The sequence below is a fragment of the Lissotriton vulgaris genome, chromosome 2_2 (assembly GCF_964263255.1).
Source record: "Lissotriton vulgaris chromosome 2_2, aLisVul1.2, whole genome shotgun sequence".
NCBI classification, from domain to species: domain Eukaryota; kingdom Metazoa; phylum Chordata; class Amphibia; order Caudata; family Salamandridae; genus Lissotriton; species Lissotriton vulgaris.
Genome location: NC_141688.1, coordinates 194,590,590 through 194,606,457, shown reverse-complemented (window position 1 = coordinate 194,606,457; position 15,868 = coordinate 194,590,590). Strand labels below are relative to the sequence as shown.

At 43.8% G+C, this 15,868-nt stretch overlaps 1 protein-coding gene across 1 annotated transcript in view; it reads right to left on the bottom strand.

Annotated features, from left to right (window-relative positions):
* Positions 1-14,039, bottom strand: part of NADSYN1 (NAD synthetase 1) — a 217,194-nt gene extending 203,155 nt beyond the window's left edge. Inside the window, exons 1-3 of the mRNA XM_086959527.1 lie at positions 13,583-14,039; positions 8,468-8,528; positions 1,276-1,392 (exon numbers count right to left, since the gene is read on the bottom strand). Coding sequence (XP_086815653.1) covers positions 1,276-1,392; positions 8,468-8,528; positions 13,583-13,667 — 263 coding nt within the window. The 5' untranslated portion in view covers positions 13,668-14,039. The remainder of the gene's footprint in view (positions 1-1,275; positions 1,393-8,467; positions 8,529-13,582) is intronic.
* Positions 14,040-15,868: the final 1,829 nt, after the last annotated feature.

Below are 15,868 nucleotides of genomic sequence, written 5' to 3'. Positions count from 1 at the left end.
CCCCTGTAACTGTACTTGACCATCCTCTGGTTGCACCACACTTATCATGGGTTGGAAGAAGAAAGCACTTGCAGGAAGAGGGTTGTCCTCATATAAAAGTGGAATAAAACCTGTACTACCTTACTCGATGAAAGGAACCCAATATATGATCCTCTCTACACAGTAGGTTTAGCTCTATCAACAACCAGGGATCCACCTAAACAAGGCCATCCAGAACCTACTCTCACTCGTCCATTATAGCATCATATTCATGTTCATTTTCTCGCTTTCTCTTTCACCAAGCTCAAGGCATTGGCAATTAACCAGGAAAACATTTTGTGGTCTATCATTGGTTGATTAACAACTCATACGCTTCCCAACCACTCTCCTAAGATTTAATGTCACCTTCTTGTCCCAGATATTAATTTTTATACAATCATTTTATTTATTAGGAATGGTGGATTTGCACAGTATTAATATCTGGACTTATGGCTAAGTTTTCAGCCACATCGACCTTCAAATACAGAATCGGGATTGTCCAGCTACAGTGGCAACTGGTGCCTACTGGGCTGGCTTCAGATTTAAATAAGTGATTACTTTGATTAGGCCTACACAGGCCCTAATATTTCAGGTTAAAGAAGCAAAAGAAAAGATACTTGGGGGGGGGGGGGGGGGGGAGAGTTGGTAGGGGAGGGGGAGTAGCAGCATGTCTGGACGCGGGGTGTGGAACATCTGTGGATGGGCGTAGACAGACTTGCCAAAGATATGCCTTCGGGACACCAGAGGTGCATTTCATTGCCTGGGCAGCATTATATGCCCAGTCTAATTGCAAAGGCCATCAGGTGAGTTTGTATCTTATAAAGGACTAGCTCGATAACCAAAATGGCATATTATACTGGCATAGCTATATCCTTCCATGACAGTGGAATAGGTTACTCACTAAAATCAAAGCGATTGGGTCGATTAACAATCTGAGAAAATACCACAATTTAACTCGTCCTTCCTCCGTTTTCATCCTCTCCCCATGAAAAGAACCTCCTGACAAACTCTATAGTGTTGTAGCAATGTTTGAACAAACACTCTTGGGGACGTTTGCCCAAATCTAGACTTGAGTGCTAGACTCCCTCCTTGGTACATGAGGATCGTATTGATCTAAATAAACATTTATGAACTGTTTGCAGTCTGCCATCTGAGGGATGTTGGCTTGGAATTAATTTCAAACTAGCTAAAAACTGACAGTGTGGGTACAAGTAACAATTAGCATTCATCTGAAACACAAACACATAAGACACTTACATGCCCACATCGCAGATTATGTTTTGGGTGACAGGCATTTCCAGGAGTTTGGCCAGGACTTGGAATGAATGTAGAAGGGTATCACTTTCGTAATAGTGATCTGCGCAACCATAACCACTGCAAGAAGAAGACAACAATAGTCAAACTTTAACTTCAAAAGAACATTGCATTTCCCAGATGCTACAGTCACCAGCAATAATTGGATTGCAGACATTGGTTAATGCAATTCAATCATGCACAAAAGTATACTGGAAAAAAATCACATTCAGAGCAATTTCTCCAAGGATGGGATCATTATCCTAAGATGCATAAACTTTTAAGCACCCCTAGTTGTACAAAGTCACAAATCATTCAGACCATTTAAGTCAGTCCATGCAGGTAAAACATGGTGGGCCCAAACAAGAAACCAAAGAATTGACCCTCACTTGCTGGATGAACACTCCCTGCATGCCAGGACCATTTACTTTTATTTTTTATTAGTAAACTCCAGTTTTGGGAATTTGGTTTTGAAAAACAAAAAACTCTTCTGAGAAAGCTCATTAAACATGGCGCCATCTTGACGCTTCAGTGCCTTCAACAGTGCAGGGAACAAAGTTAGCCAGCCAGCCTGCCTGGGATCTTTAAGCATGGATCCCGGGGAGCAGAGGACATCCCTGAGTGCACTTGGCAGACTGGCAACTGCCCAACAACACCCTAAATAAATCTTCATGGGTTATATTTTCAGAGAGATGATTCCTTAATCCTGGAGCTTGGCAGGGGAACGCATGGTTAACAGCTATAGTTTTTCATGTTTTCTGGATTTTCAGGAGCAGGTGAAATCAGCTGGTTCTGACCCACTTGACAGCTATCTTCCACAGCTCACTGGGAGAAGACAACTATGAGTCCACCAAACGCTGATGCAGTTTCTCTGTGGTACAATTAGACATAGAATTGTCTTTCATAATTATATTATACAGCTCATCCTAAGTATCCACATCATTGCCTTCTTGTGCTTTGACCAAGTAGTCCATGAAATCTACCCATGTATGGTTTTGACCTTATGGGTGTCCCTATACTTCACTTAGCCACTTACTCGTTAGGGGTTAGAAGTCTGTCTCTGCCCTTCACTGAGAAAAACGTACAAAACAGACAGCTCCAGTGCTTGTATGCTACCCTTCTCATTCTGCAGGCCCTCTCAAAGGCTGCAAACAATGTATCAATGTCATCATCATCATCACTAAACTTGAGGCTATCAATTTGGGGATCTGAGGGTCAAAGGTTTCCTTGTCCTCCCTATTAAAATTACTGCCACTATAATCTTTGGGCCTTAAGCCCATCGTGACCCTTCTTTATTCAAGGGCTAGTCTCCTTTGTTTGAGCTCAAGCTTTTTCTCCTCCAGGGAGAGTAGGTCAAGTTCTTCTTCAAAGGTTCCTACCACCTTTCCAGTAGGGGGTCAGACAGAGTGACTTCTTTCACTTCCCACTGTTGAGGGTGGTCTGGGAAAGAGTGTAGATGTTAGATCTTCACCTTCTATCCATTCATCTTCAATTAGGACTAGGGCATCATTCTCACCCTCTAAGAGTCGTATTCTGAAGAATGGTCCTCCCTCTCTAACTTCTCCTGTTCAATGGTGCTAATGGCTCTTTCAAGTTCCTCCTTTTAGGGAGTTGCCCTATAAGAAACACCCCTTACCTTGCAGAGAGCTCTCAAATTATTGACCTTCAGAGCTGGGATGACTGGCAAGTCGAGATTCTCTTTAGCCTCCATTTTGCCTATCTTTTGCTTGAAGGTTGGGATAATTTTAAAAATTTTAAACCTTTTTATCCTAACTTTCTAAACTGTGTTACTTTACCTTTAGGAATGGGGGTCTGCACATAGTCCTACAATTTAAAAAATGTACGCAAAAATGTCAACAAATAATTGGAGTCTAAAAGTCAATAGTGGATTCCTCATGCAAAATTCCCTTATAACCAAGTGGTACTGGGAAACACAAGGTCAGGGTCATACCGCTGTAACACCAATGTAGGAAAGTGGAGTATTAAGAGGTGATGCTAGTAAGGCCTCACCATGTAATACCCCAAAGATGGTCCTTGGAACCACAATCATAAATCTGTAGCCCAGTCTTGGTAATATGGCAAAGAGCAGTCAGCGTTTACTAGAGGAACATGTGTTAAGCATTTAAGGGTATCAATATGCACGATAAGTAATTGACAGGACTTGAAGAGAATCCAAAACCAATTCATTAAAATAAAGCAGATTTTAATAAAAATTAAGACACCAAAACAAAAAACAATTGGATACATACAACTGGAGCTAATGGTTTTGGAACCAATAATAAAACAATGCAATTCAATGCTGTGAACTTTGCCATTGCGGTCAATAGGAAAACTGTATCAGGGACAATCAGTCACTTTCAGGTCGAGGTAAGTGGGACCCATAGAGGGGTAAGGTAGTGCAGGTCCCAGAACCAAGTTACAACAGTCAATTCAATTGTACCTGGCCTGAGAGGACCAGGTGCAGAGTTGTCCTGGCTCTCCTTGGTGATGAAGCAGGAGCTGCAGGAGACCTGGGTTTACTGTTCAGACGGTGCAGAGCAGAAAACGGATGCAAAAGGTCAACAACGGGGCAACTGCTGTGGTCATTGAAGGTGTTGCATGATTCCCTCTTGTTGACGAGGGTGGTAGTTGGAATGGTCACCAACAAGCCTTAGCAGCGGTACGGTCAGCTAATCGGTACTTCGTTGTCCAGAGCTCCACGGGAAAATGGTAGCTGCCTGAAACTTGCTGTAGGTCACAACGTTTCCCACAATGCCCTGGACCATCTACTTTTGGGCAATGCCTCAGAGGGCCCATGGCCAGAGATTCTTGGGTTCCAGGACGGTGCCTTTAATTGCGGTCCGAGGGAGTCTGGAGTTGCCTTTGGCTCTCAAAGGGGTCCCTCTGCCTGGGAGCGGCGCTCTTTGGTTCAGGACTAGTCTATATCGAACAGTACCAGGGGTGTTGCCACCGGTGCAGATTATCCCACCTCTGGTTTGTGTAGCTCCTGTTTTCGCAGGCTCGGTCTCTTCTTTGTCCTTTGTAGTAATCTACACATATCTGAGGTACTGGTGTCAGGGCTCTAGGCTCATGGTGGCCCTGGGCAAGGAGCATAGGTAGGGGGCCCCGGAAGGGGGGGTCCGGGCGGGGCGGAGCACGCAGGCCAGTAAAGAGGGGAGGGGGTCAGGGTTTTTAGAAGTGGAACAGAGCCGGAGGCCGCCAAATCCCTGCCAGGGGCCACCACGCAAATATGTATCCATCCTCAGAGGATTAATACATTAAGGATATATATTGGCGTGGTGGCCCCTGGGGTTTGGTGGCCCTGTGCAGGTGCACAGCTTGCACATGCCTAGAGCCGGCCCTGCAGGGGTGTACCTTAAAGCCCAGATTTAGTGGTGTTAGGTGTGTCGGTGCAAGGGGCCAATGGGTTATTTGCCCCAGCGGGTAATCCACCACTAAAGTGACCACATCCAGGGGTTTCTCCTTTACTACCAAGAATTCTCTATTCTGCAACTTCTAAAAATGTCAGAAACCTTCCTTGGCTGAACAGACCAGGCAGCCCAAACAAGGGGTATGGCCAGCCTTTGAGGGGGGGGGGGGGGTAAGGGGGGGGGGTATGTCCTCTGACTGATTAATTTTCCCACCTGCCCAGGTGCAAATGTGCCTGGGAGTCAGCCTAAGTGCATATCAGAGGCGGTGAATGCTTGAAGCTCACCGCCTTGATGTGCCGCTTCACTATTCATCCTGCCTGTCAGGGATGGAAGTGTTCACACTGCTTACAGGAGGTCAGATCCCAGTCTAGGCGGTAGCAGCTACAGGCTGCCAGCCAGAGCAAAAAAAAGGCTGGGGCAACCAAGAGTGCAAATCTCTAAAGTTGACATATCAATCTTGACATTGGAATAGTGTCAAGGATGAGGAGGCATGCCGTATGAAACCAAACATGATATTCGGTGGTACAATAATGGAGCTGGCGACCTCGGGTGTGCCCGGGTGCCAGCCTATGTTATCTTATGAACCACTGAACACTTATAGTTGTACTTAAACTTGCATTTATATGTCCACATTTTTAACAATTTTAATATACTGCACCCTGCTTCCTGGACTGAAGAGGTCCACCGTAGGGGTGACTGGCATATATTAAAGAAAGTGCTTTAGACCTTGCTACACATGGTGAGGGCTAAGTCAAGTAAAAGCAGATTGCACTGTTCCTGCAGTCTGCAATGGCAGGCCTGCTGTCATCTGTTTACTTGGATCACTCATCTGTTTACTTGGATCACTCATCTGTTTACTTGGATCACTCAGGGTGGCATAAATACCCTGCTACAGACCCTGATGACCCCTTTAACACCATGTCCTGGGTACAACTTTACTAGATACTTATAAGGGGGTTAAAGTTCTTGTCAATTAGAAGTACAAATTTGCATCATCGTGTTTCGGGAGAGAGCACTGGCACTGGTGCCTACTCAGCAGGCTCCAGTGCACTTCCAGAGTCATAATCAGCATTAGGGCAAAACGTGTGGTGGTGACCATACGAGCCAGGCACGTTCCCACAGTAGGCATTCCGGTGGAGGAAAAGAAAACAGTATAAGAATACAACATGCGCTGTGACAGGAATACAGGTTACAAGGGAGTCAGCTCAAATAAAAGACTGAATAAATACGATGTTAGAGACACAGATTACAGTTTAGTCATGATAAAATATTGCATTAATACCATGTTAAACAGCCTTTTCACATGCGTGGTGCTCATACTGGGATTAAGAACAACTTTTGATCTGTGTGTGATGCTCGGTTTGATGTGCTGGTTTATGTTACCAGTTCAGTTCGATTCTGCAGTTCTTTGGGATTACCTGCATCCATTATAGCTTCTGGTTTCCGATGACTGGAGTTGAGGCAGTCCATGGACACAGTGGACCGCTGGATTGGTATTCCACAGTAATTAACCATAATGGATTATGGCCACATACACTTACGGATTGGTTAGTAATAATTCACATTGGGTAAAAAGCCAACGTACGCCTTGTCGAGGATCTGTGCAGTACATTATATGTTTGGATGTTTTTGTGCTGAAGTAATGCTGTGCTGGCAGTGCGGTTGTCCACTATTCATTTTAGGATTTCTATTCCTTCTGCAAGCACCTTTGTAAATTATGTGGCTTTGAAGTAATGTTGGACACATGTAGAAGGGGTTTTCCTAAATTAAATGTCTCTAAATGTAAGATTGTAGTTTGTCGAAAGGATGCAGACACTGCAACATTCAAACAACTGAACAGATCTGCAGCCATGTTGTCTGTATTTGTGCGCCTAGAGGAGAATCTAACGAGTGATGTCATTGTAGTGCTAAATAGATTTGGTTGTGCTATAAAGTCTCTGGAAGATCTCAGTGATGGTGGTTAAGGAGGACACTAGTTATTGTATTGGCTACGACATATCTTTGCTTAGAAAAGTGTAAGTGACATATTCTGTCCACTTAGTTTTGTTGGAGGTTGAGTTGTCCTGTTAGAGAGACACTCCAAAAATAATTTAAGCCTTAAACTTCTACATGTACATATACCATTAAACATCTGGTAAGGATGATAGCACTGAATAGTGAACACACAAGGTGATGCATTAACCCCATTAACATAAGGAAAGGGCAGATGATTGTCCAATGACTATCACATCCTTGACCGCACAATCACAACAAACACACTTCGGAGATGTTTCGGATCAGCTCATGCTGTTGTGAGATGCAGCAGAGAGGATAATTGGTCCTCGGATTTCCAGTTGGGGAAAGACACCACTGAGGTGTTAAGGATGCAAGAGGAGCAAAAGCAGGAATGTTTGGGAATGCTTAATGGAGAAGAACTATGAATTTGAATTTGAATTTAAAAACATTTATTCAGCGCACTTTTACCCAGCGGTTTCATGGCGATGGACGTATGGGAATGAGGAAAGTTGATTACAACACCCGTTGACTGGACCTCTCCAACTCCCAAACTTCAGATCCCTATATGGCACTCTCACCATTATATATTCCTGAAATGTTTATTGAAAACTTTTGAAACGTTAAAACAGTAATCACATCAATGCATTCTTATGCACTGATATCACTACACTCTTAATATGGCGGGTGGGAAATGAGAATAGGAAACCCGAACTGATGACTGGATGCGTCCGGCAGAGCGGATAACTGGAACTACCGAAGAGGACTCTTTAGTCGTATCACGTATCGTGAAGCTGTGGCATCTCCTTTGGGGGAGAATTAGAACTATACCAAGAAGCGCAGTACCTGGCTAGTTTACCGGTTCGTCTCCTCTACGGTGCTTTTGACCCTATTTACGGATATGCCCTTTGTTATGCAGGACGTTGGGCACTTGTTCACCGTACATGTATGAAACATAGATATTCTTTTGATATCTTCCTTAAATGACCTAGCTCTGAGTATCACCTCAGTTCGTTTTCCTCACTTTTGCTTGTTTTTATGCCGCATCTTGCCCTGAAGGAGGAGTGACTGATATCTGGATCTTCACTGAAAAGCTAGTCAGCGCATACCTAGGACGGAAGAACAAGGGCCAGAACACTGGACTTCACCAATGTTTTGATTGCTTTGATCTTCTATCAAGAATAGAGTATTTGATAAATACATATGACCTATGAAGACAGTGATTAAAAGACTGTCACGTTGGTCCTGTAACCCCTTATGATTATTCATGTCTTGTATTTTTTTTATGTGTTTTCTGTATAAATGATATTTGTGGTATGAGTACTGAGGTGTGTAATATGTGAGTGAGTAGGAATGTTTGTTTGGGGGAGAAATGTATATTTTCCACACACAGCGAGAATTTCTATATCCTCTATACTTGTTTCATGTAAGTTACTAATTTATATATGCATTTGAAAAATTATATAGTAAAATTTGAATATAAATAATGTATTACATTTCACGAAAGAGACATTGAATTCGATTTTTTACTGCTTGATCTGTTGAATCACTTGGCTCCAGCGTGAAGCTTCAGGGCTTTATAATGAGGTTGGATAATCCGACCTTTTAAACAAGTAGGCAGGTTGTTTTTTTCTGCTATTTAGGGAACATCTGTGACCCATCGCTGAACCACAACTGTAATTCACACAATCTCAGTCAAAATAAATTTTTTAACTAGAAAAATAAGTCTGTAAAACAAAGGAAAAGGTTCTTACCATATTTCCAGTTCTGGTCCAAGTCTGTACCTGGCACCTTTTTCCTTTGCAATTTCAATACCTACAGGAGAAAAACATAAGCTATTGCAATCAAGCAGATCACTTTCCTTAGCCTGTTTGATACGTGTTCTCGCACTCTCGCTCCACTGTATCAGAAGATTGGTTGCCAGTGGTTGCTTCTAGTCTGGTTTATCAGTTATCTCTTACAGAGCAATGATTCACAAGATGGAGGATTATTAAAAAGGACTGGTTACGACTCTCCCTTTCATTAATAAAACTATGACCTTCATATGAGAGCTTCTCATAAAATCTTAACTGATTGATAAATGTCATCATCTGTAAAAAGTAGTACAAAAGGGGGTGGTGATGGACGGAGCATCTGAATCAATCAAACACTCACACCCAGTCAAAAGATCTGGGTTTAATCCATCACCGTTCTTTAGCCCACTCTGCCACCCCAGTTCAAACATGGCTATATGCAAATCAGTCTGACCCTGTGCCTCATGGGAACAGTCCAGCCCGAACTGCCAAGCCATGTCTTCCCTGGACCGGAAACAAGCTTCGAGGACCGGTTTCTGGCATTCCAGCCGTCTTCAGCCCGGCTTGCTTGAATCCAGTGGAAAAGTGAGCAAGGGACTCACGTCTGAGCATACCCTGCCACACTTATGGCGGCCAAAAGAACGGTGATGGATTTAACCCAGATCTTTTTACTGGGTGAGAGTGTTTGATTGATTCAGATGCTCCGTCCATCACCACCCCCCTTTTGTATCTGTAAAAAGAAGGCACAATTCCTCCACAGTCGGTGTAATAAACTTCTGAGATGTTTCAAACTCCTTAATAACTTGAGAGCGACTCAATTAATTATATTGTAAAGTACGATATTTGGAAGGGATATTGATTGCTGAAGAAGAACCACTTCTAGGTGGCGAAGTGGGCTTAAAGGCAGTCACTCATTCTGAAGACATCTGTGATGGGCAATTCATACCTTGCACTAAAACTGGAAAACTGGGTTCCACCATAGTGCCAGCAAGTTACCAAATCTACGAGGCCTGCTTTGCTCAATTATCTCACCACCCCTAAACAGTAATATTTTTCTCCAGCATCAAGATAGGACAAGTAACTCATATATTCGAAGAAGCCTCCGTACTAAAAAAGACAAGACAATGACAGAACAATTTGTCTACATTCAAATAGTGAGTTAACACAGCCAAAGCAAAACTGTATGTAAAACGTCAACCAGAATTCAGACCAGTAAGTGGTATGAAAGGGACTAGCTAAAGTTATACGTGTCAGATAAAAGGTAATTTTATTGTTGTAACATCAAGTCTATGTCTAGGGACAAGGGTAACTTTCTGCTACTGCCAAGAAACGTACATGGTGGTACAAGAAAGAGCTATACCCATATCACATTACTGAACAAAATAACATTCTGCATAAATCTAAGTACATCACCAGATTACACACCAAAACAGAAACCTGTTCCAAATACACAGTGACAAACGCCTTGGAGGCCAGTCTGCAAAATACGACCCAGTAAATTGAAAGTTGCCAAGATATAAGAAAACATGGAAACATAACACACCGTCCATAAACTTCAACTGCCACACGACACTCAAACATTGTATGCACAAAGTTCAGATCTATGATATCACACACTTAATTCGTAACATTTCAAGCCCATATTCCAGCTAACACCATAAAACCTCTTCCCTGAAGAACAGCAATGATAAACCAACAGAACGCATTAAAGTATCATGTCAAACAGTGCAAGTAGATTATTGGATGTGATCTATCATTAATTTAAAGGTAGTTATAAGTCGTGCTAAGCCCTGCCCACTAGGAACTACGTAGTGTAGCAGTGGAGTAGTGTGGCTCACTGGTTAGAGGCGGCAGACCCGAGAGCAGAGGACGGCCCGGGACCAGGGTTCGATTCCCGGCGCGGCAGGTTTCTGGACCAGGGTCAGCGGACTCGATAATTCTCTCGCCTCGGTGCCCACTCTGATCAGCGATCACACTCGGCAACTCTGGGCATTAGCTTGCCTCATCTTCACTAACGGCCCCACCAGACCGCCGGGGATGCCTGGTCTCACCCTGGAGATACCCATTAAGGGACCATCTCTCAGGGAAGCCAGGAAGGGTTTCGCAGCGGTCGAAGCGCCTTGGGACCCTACGGGTAAGTAGTGCGCTATATAAATGCCTATACATTTACATTTACATTTAGCTGCATTATGTTGAATGAGTCAGAGATGCTCTTACTGTTTCCAGTTGGGCACTCCGAGCTAGCTTGCTGCTTACATTGTGCTTTTGTTCGACTTGTGAACAATTTTTACGTATAATGATGGGAAGCTGTGTCAAGTAATTCCCTATAATATATGTTTTTGACACAGTGATAATCCCTTTTTTCACAGAACGGTGCCCCTCCCCTGAGCTGTTGCCAGGTTGAGGTGATGAGACTTATCCGTACACCACGGATAAGCTAACATTGTACTGTATTTCACATCTGTTATGACCAAGGAGGAGAACTACGTCTCACATGGTGACATTATTAACCTTTTTGTCTGCTTTAAGAGACGTTTGCATTGTTTGATCTCTTCTGTTATTTTTTTTGTCATTCACAGGTACGACCAGTAAAATGAATACATCAAACGTGTGATTACTGGTTGTGTATACAAATTTTTTGTGTTCTGTATTTGTTATCACAACTCTTTTTTGACATTACTTTTTTCGTCGTAGTACCACATAATATCTATTTGGTCCTGACGAAAGCCGCAACACCTTGTAGGGTCCATGAGGCTGAAACATGTAGACCCGTTCACGTTGAACAGACGCAGTTACTATTTTAAAGTGCAGGTGCTCTGTTTTTGACCTGACACCAGGAACAAATCAATAAAGTGGTTAATGCTCCTGGTAGTTAGTTTTAGCATCACTTCCTCACTTAAAACTTTTTTAGTTTTGACCGGCGCTCACCAGCCAACCTACCTAGTAGTCTTCTCATCTAAAGCATTTATTATATTCTAAACAGAGTAGGAATAAAAAACATCCCTGAGCTCCTCCCTCACAGTGAGGGGGTAGTAGCCCTTGTGGGGCTACGGTTCTAGGTCAAGAGAAGAATCCCAGATGATGAAGCATGCTACCTCACTGGGTGATGGGATTACGTCCTAATTAAAGGACCCTCTTGTAGCACGTTGAGATCATCTCATTTGTCTCTTGTTCAGGCATATGTGTGTTCTTAGACCCGAGGATTTCATGTGTTTATTGGTATTGTTTAGGGATTCAATCCTCGCAAGTCTTTAACACTTTGCATGCTCATGACGAGCTGAGCTCGTCATGGGCCGTGGAACGCTCAGGTGCAAGGAGAATTCCCCTGCTGTGCTGAACGTTCCACGGGAGCCAATGCACCTGTGACGAGCTGAGCTCGTCATGAGCACAGGAGCGCCGTAGCTCATGACGAGCGAAGGGGTTAAATTCCCTAGGACCCCCCTCGTACTCTGTTGTTTTGTCTCTCCTGAAAGCTCCCAAAGATGGAAGAGCTCCACTTATGTGACATCGATTTGGGTCATAGCTCGAACCCCCGGCCAGACTGGCAACCTAGATAGGGAAGGGCAAGACACAGAGTACTTTATAAGCTGTTAGGCAGAGAGAGAAAATCTGTACGTCCTCGAGCCTCCATCCTGTCCGGTGGGGGGTGTGAGAGTCTTACACAGTACAGCTACCCTCTGTGTTACAACTTTTCTGTATATGTGACAGTAAACCAGATGCTACCGCCCACACTGTACCTCATTTGTTAGTGAGTAATTGCATGCTGTGCATGTGTTTTACTGCACTGCCTCTGCTAAATCAATCAATCAAGATATATAAACCACGGCTAATCACCCTATAGGGTATTCAGGCGCTTGCAGGCCCCGGAGGCTTATTCAAACAGCCAGGACGTGTGGGCCTTTCAGAATTCCAGAAGTGAGGTGATGGTCCAGGGGTGCGTGGGAGGCTGTTCCAGGACTTTGCTGAGATGTGGGAGAAGGAGCGTCCCCCACTACTGCTTCGGTAGATGCGGGGAGTTTGGGAAAGTGAAAGGGAGGCGGAGCTAAACACTGGTAGTATGTGGTGGAAGTTTACACATCTGCCTCTTTAGCTGCATCTGTTCTGTGGGAGAGCAGCCAGCTAAATTGAACCAGTTCTGTGCCCATGCCCAAGGGAGGTATGTCCTGCTGCATCCCGTGTTGGAGCGCACTAGCTCACCGTAGTGTAAGGCTGTGTGTGTTTGTGGGCAGAGAGCTTGCGCCACTACAGCGCATGTATAGGTTTCTGACTTCCTCACATACAGGTGGTTAAGGTGTAGAATCTCGTTAACTTATGCGTATAGGACTATACTTTAATAAATACTTTATTGAGGTTTAAGGATATATGATGGGGCATAACAGTCACTCCTTCCCAACCCAGTCCTAATACTTCTGAAGACCAGGTAAGGGAGGCTCACTGCAGCCCACATGTGATATGAGAAAGGCTTCAAAAGAGGCCGTGTGTACACCTCGCCTGTGCATCACACACCTGAACAGGTAGGCAAGAGATGAGCTCGGACTCATTGGTCACTATATATAGCAGCACTATGAAGAGGTTTTGGTATTCTCCCTTTAAAAGTCAGTTCCAAAGTCAGTGCCAAGAGTAGTTGTCACCATTATAAGTATAAGAAGCATAGGTAATGCAATGCAATGCAATTTACGGCACAACAGTCCTTCTGGGAAATGAAGGCACGTACTAATAAAAAAACACAACAACCCCCGCGAGAAGTGCTGATTCTCTCATGTGGTACAGCCGATCTGAAAAGTGCGGACACCGCCTCATTCTATGCGCTGCAGACTTTCCGAGAAGTGCATTATTTATCTAATCAATGCATTTTGGCTAGAAGAACACACATTTCCTGGCCTGAGAACAGCCTGTCCCTTTCACTTGCTAATTCTGAGAATTCGCGTGCACCTGTCCCACAGCACGGCTCTGCTGCAACTCTCGGATTGGCTGCAATGAGTACAATGTTGACCTTGCATTTATATAGCGTTTACTACCTCTGAAGAGGCGTTGGAATCAAATTTGCAACATTTCTATGCGCAGCAGATCACTTACTTTGTGCAATTCTTTCCAAGTTTCCTTCAAAATCCAGAGCCCACTGGTTCAGGGCACACGTGGCCACGGTCACTTTCCGGCCCATTTCCGATTCGAACCGTGACGATTACAATATATCTATATTGATTTAAAAGATCACGGGCTGCGAGCGCGCGGCTTCTGCAGCAGGTCTCTGCTTTCGAGGCGCTGTAGACAGCAGCTAGCACTTCCTGGTGTCTGATCGTGCACCGGGCCGGGCAGTCTGCTTAAAGAGATATGATTCCCCCAAAGGAAGGATTCTGGTGCGGGAGGTCACGTGGCAGCTTACTCAGCCCCGGGAGATGTGTTGATAATAACATCACGAACTTCTACGGGGAGACTGCAAGAGCTAAAAGCATATTTCAGAAATTAGTATGTGCAGCGCAATGCTCCTGCCCGGCTGAGAACCTGCAGTCGATCCTTGAAGTGGCCACGTGCCACCGGAAGCGCCTCTAAGGATTATGGGGATTGAAGTCCACAGTTCAAAGATCATACTCTATGAACAAATATTACTATTTATGATAATCAACATTGAAAAGAACGGATGAGCAAACACAGAACAATACTGGTTTCTTATTAGTATAATATAGGTACGTTTTCAGTTCAATATAAGTGAGGTTATGGAACAGGAGGAAACTGGTGTGAGCTTCAGTGTGCACATAGCTTGGTTTTAGAAGGGTAAATTTATGACTTTGTATTAAAATAAATAAAATAAACGGGAATCTGTGCATTCAAGTGAGTCAAATATAGAATCATCTATCAAAGGTTTTTAATTCAGGAACAATATAAGGGTAGGTGTCAGCATGATTAGACTTCATTAGAAGTCTAAAAGAAAATAAATTAAGCGTTTAACATAAAGCTTCACACTTACAAGAATAGGGCACGAAGAGAGGTCTGTACCTCTCAAACTAAAAGAGATCTCTCCTAATGCCCAAAGCCAACAGAACTAACCCAAAACTATGAGTACAGCAATATAAAATAAACATGACATTAAAACATTTTATCTCTGTTCACACCACAAACAATCGATCAGTACTCTTATTCGTGTGTTCCTACATCACAGCTCTGAATTCCCAAGTTCTCAGCCTTGAACATCTTGCTATCAGATTCATTTTTCCTCCATTTTCACTGCTAAGTCTCTCCCAGGACTCTCTATAAGCCATATAATGCAGACAATAAACCTTTCACTAGCTAAGGCAAATCATGATATCGCGCAAGAAATCATTGTCCACCTCTTTCTTTTAGGAGCAAAAAAGGCCACTTTATTTTAGGACAGGTGCATCATAATTTCACGAAACATTTCATTATTTATTTATTTACAAATTCCAACTGTACAATGATCTTACAAAAACTGAATCCCAAAACCCAGAACGAAACTCCTACCTACTACCCCTAACCTACCCACGCTACCCTTCAGGATGGCCAACCCGCTCCAGGCTGCCCACCCCCACTACCAAAAACCCCGCCTCTAATTAGCACACAGGCACCCATCCTAACTGTGGCAGGCTAAGAAAAGGAGCAGCACCTAGAGTACCGCAGAAGAAGAAAAAACACCCCCCACCCAAATGTAAAAGAAAAAGAGGGAGGGTGGGTGGGGCAAAAGAAACCTCCCTACTAGCCACCCGCTACGCAGTTCCCAACCGTCAGCCTGACTCCCTTATATCTGTTCACTAATCAGTCCCCACCTGATTTCCTGATTCTCGCGCGAACCTACCCAGGAAGAGACCGGCTCGCGCCTGGCTCTCCCTGGGTCCCCCCTCGCGCAAGAAATCATTGTCCACCTCTTTCTTTTAGGAGCAAAAAAGGCCACTTTATTTTAGGACAGGTGCATCATAATTTCACGAAACACATTTCATTATTTATTTATTTACAAATTCCAACTGTACAATGATCTTACAAAAACTGAATCCCAAAACCCAGAACGAAACTCCTACCTACTACCCCTAACCTACCCACGCTACCCTTCAGGATGGCCAACCCGCTCCAGGCTGCCCACCCCCACTACCAAAAACCCCGCCACCCAGGAAAACCTTTAGTGTTTTCCTGCCCCACCAAAAGAACAGGAAGGGGCACACCATAATTGAACTTGAAGAACTTTACTAATCAACTCCCTGAGCTCCAAAAGGTAAAAGGAAATACCCAAAGCTGAGAGATGCACTCCGTCCTCACAAAATAAATGATGTTCAGAGACCTGTAAATGATAATGATTCAAACAATATATACCCAAATTATGACAAAAAGGTCGCATTGTCCTGTTCACTTTTCTCC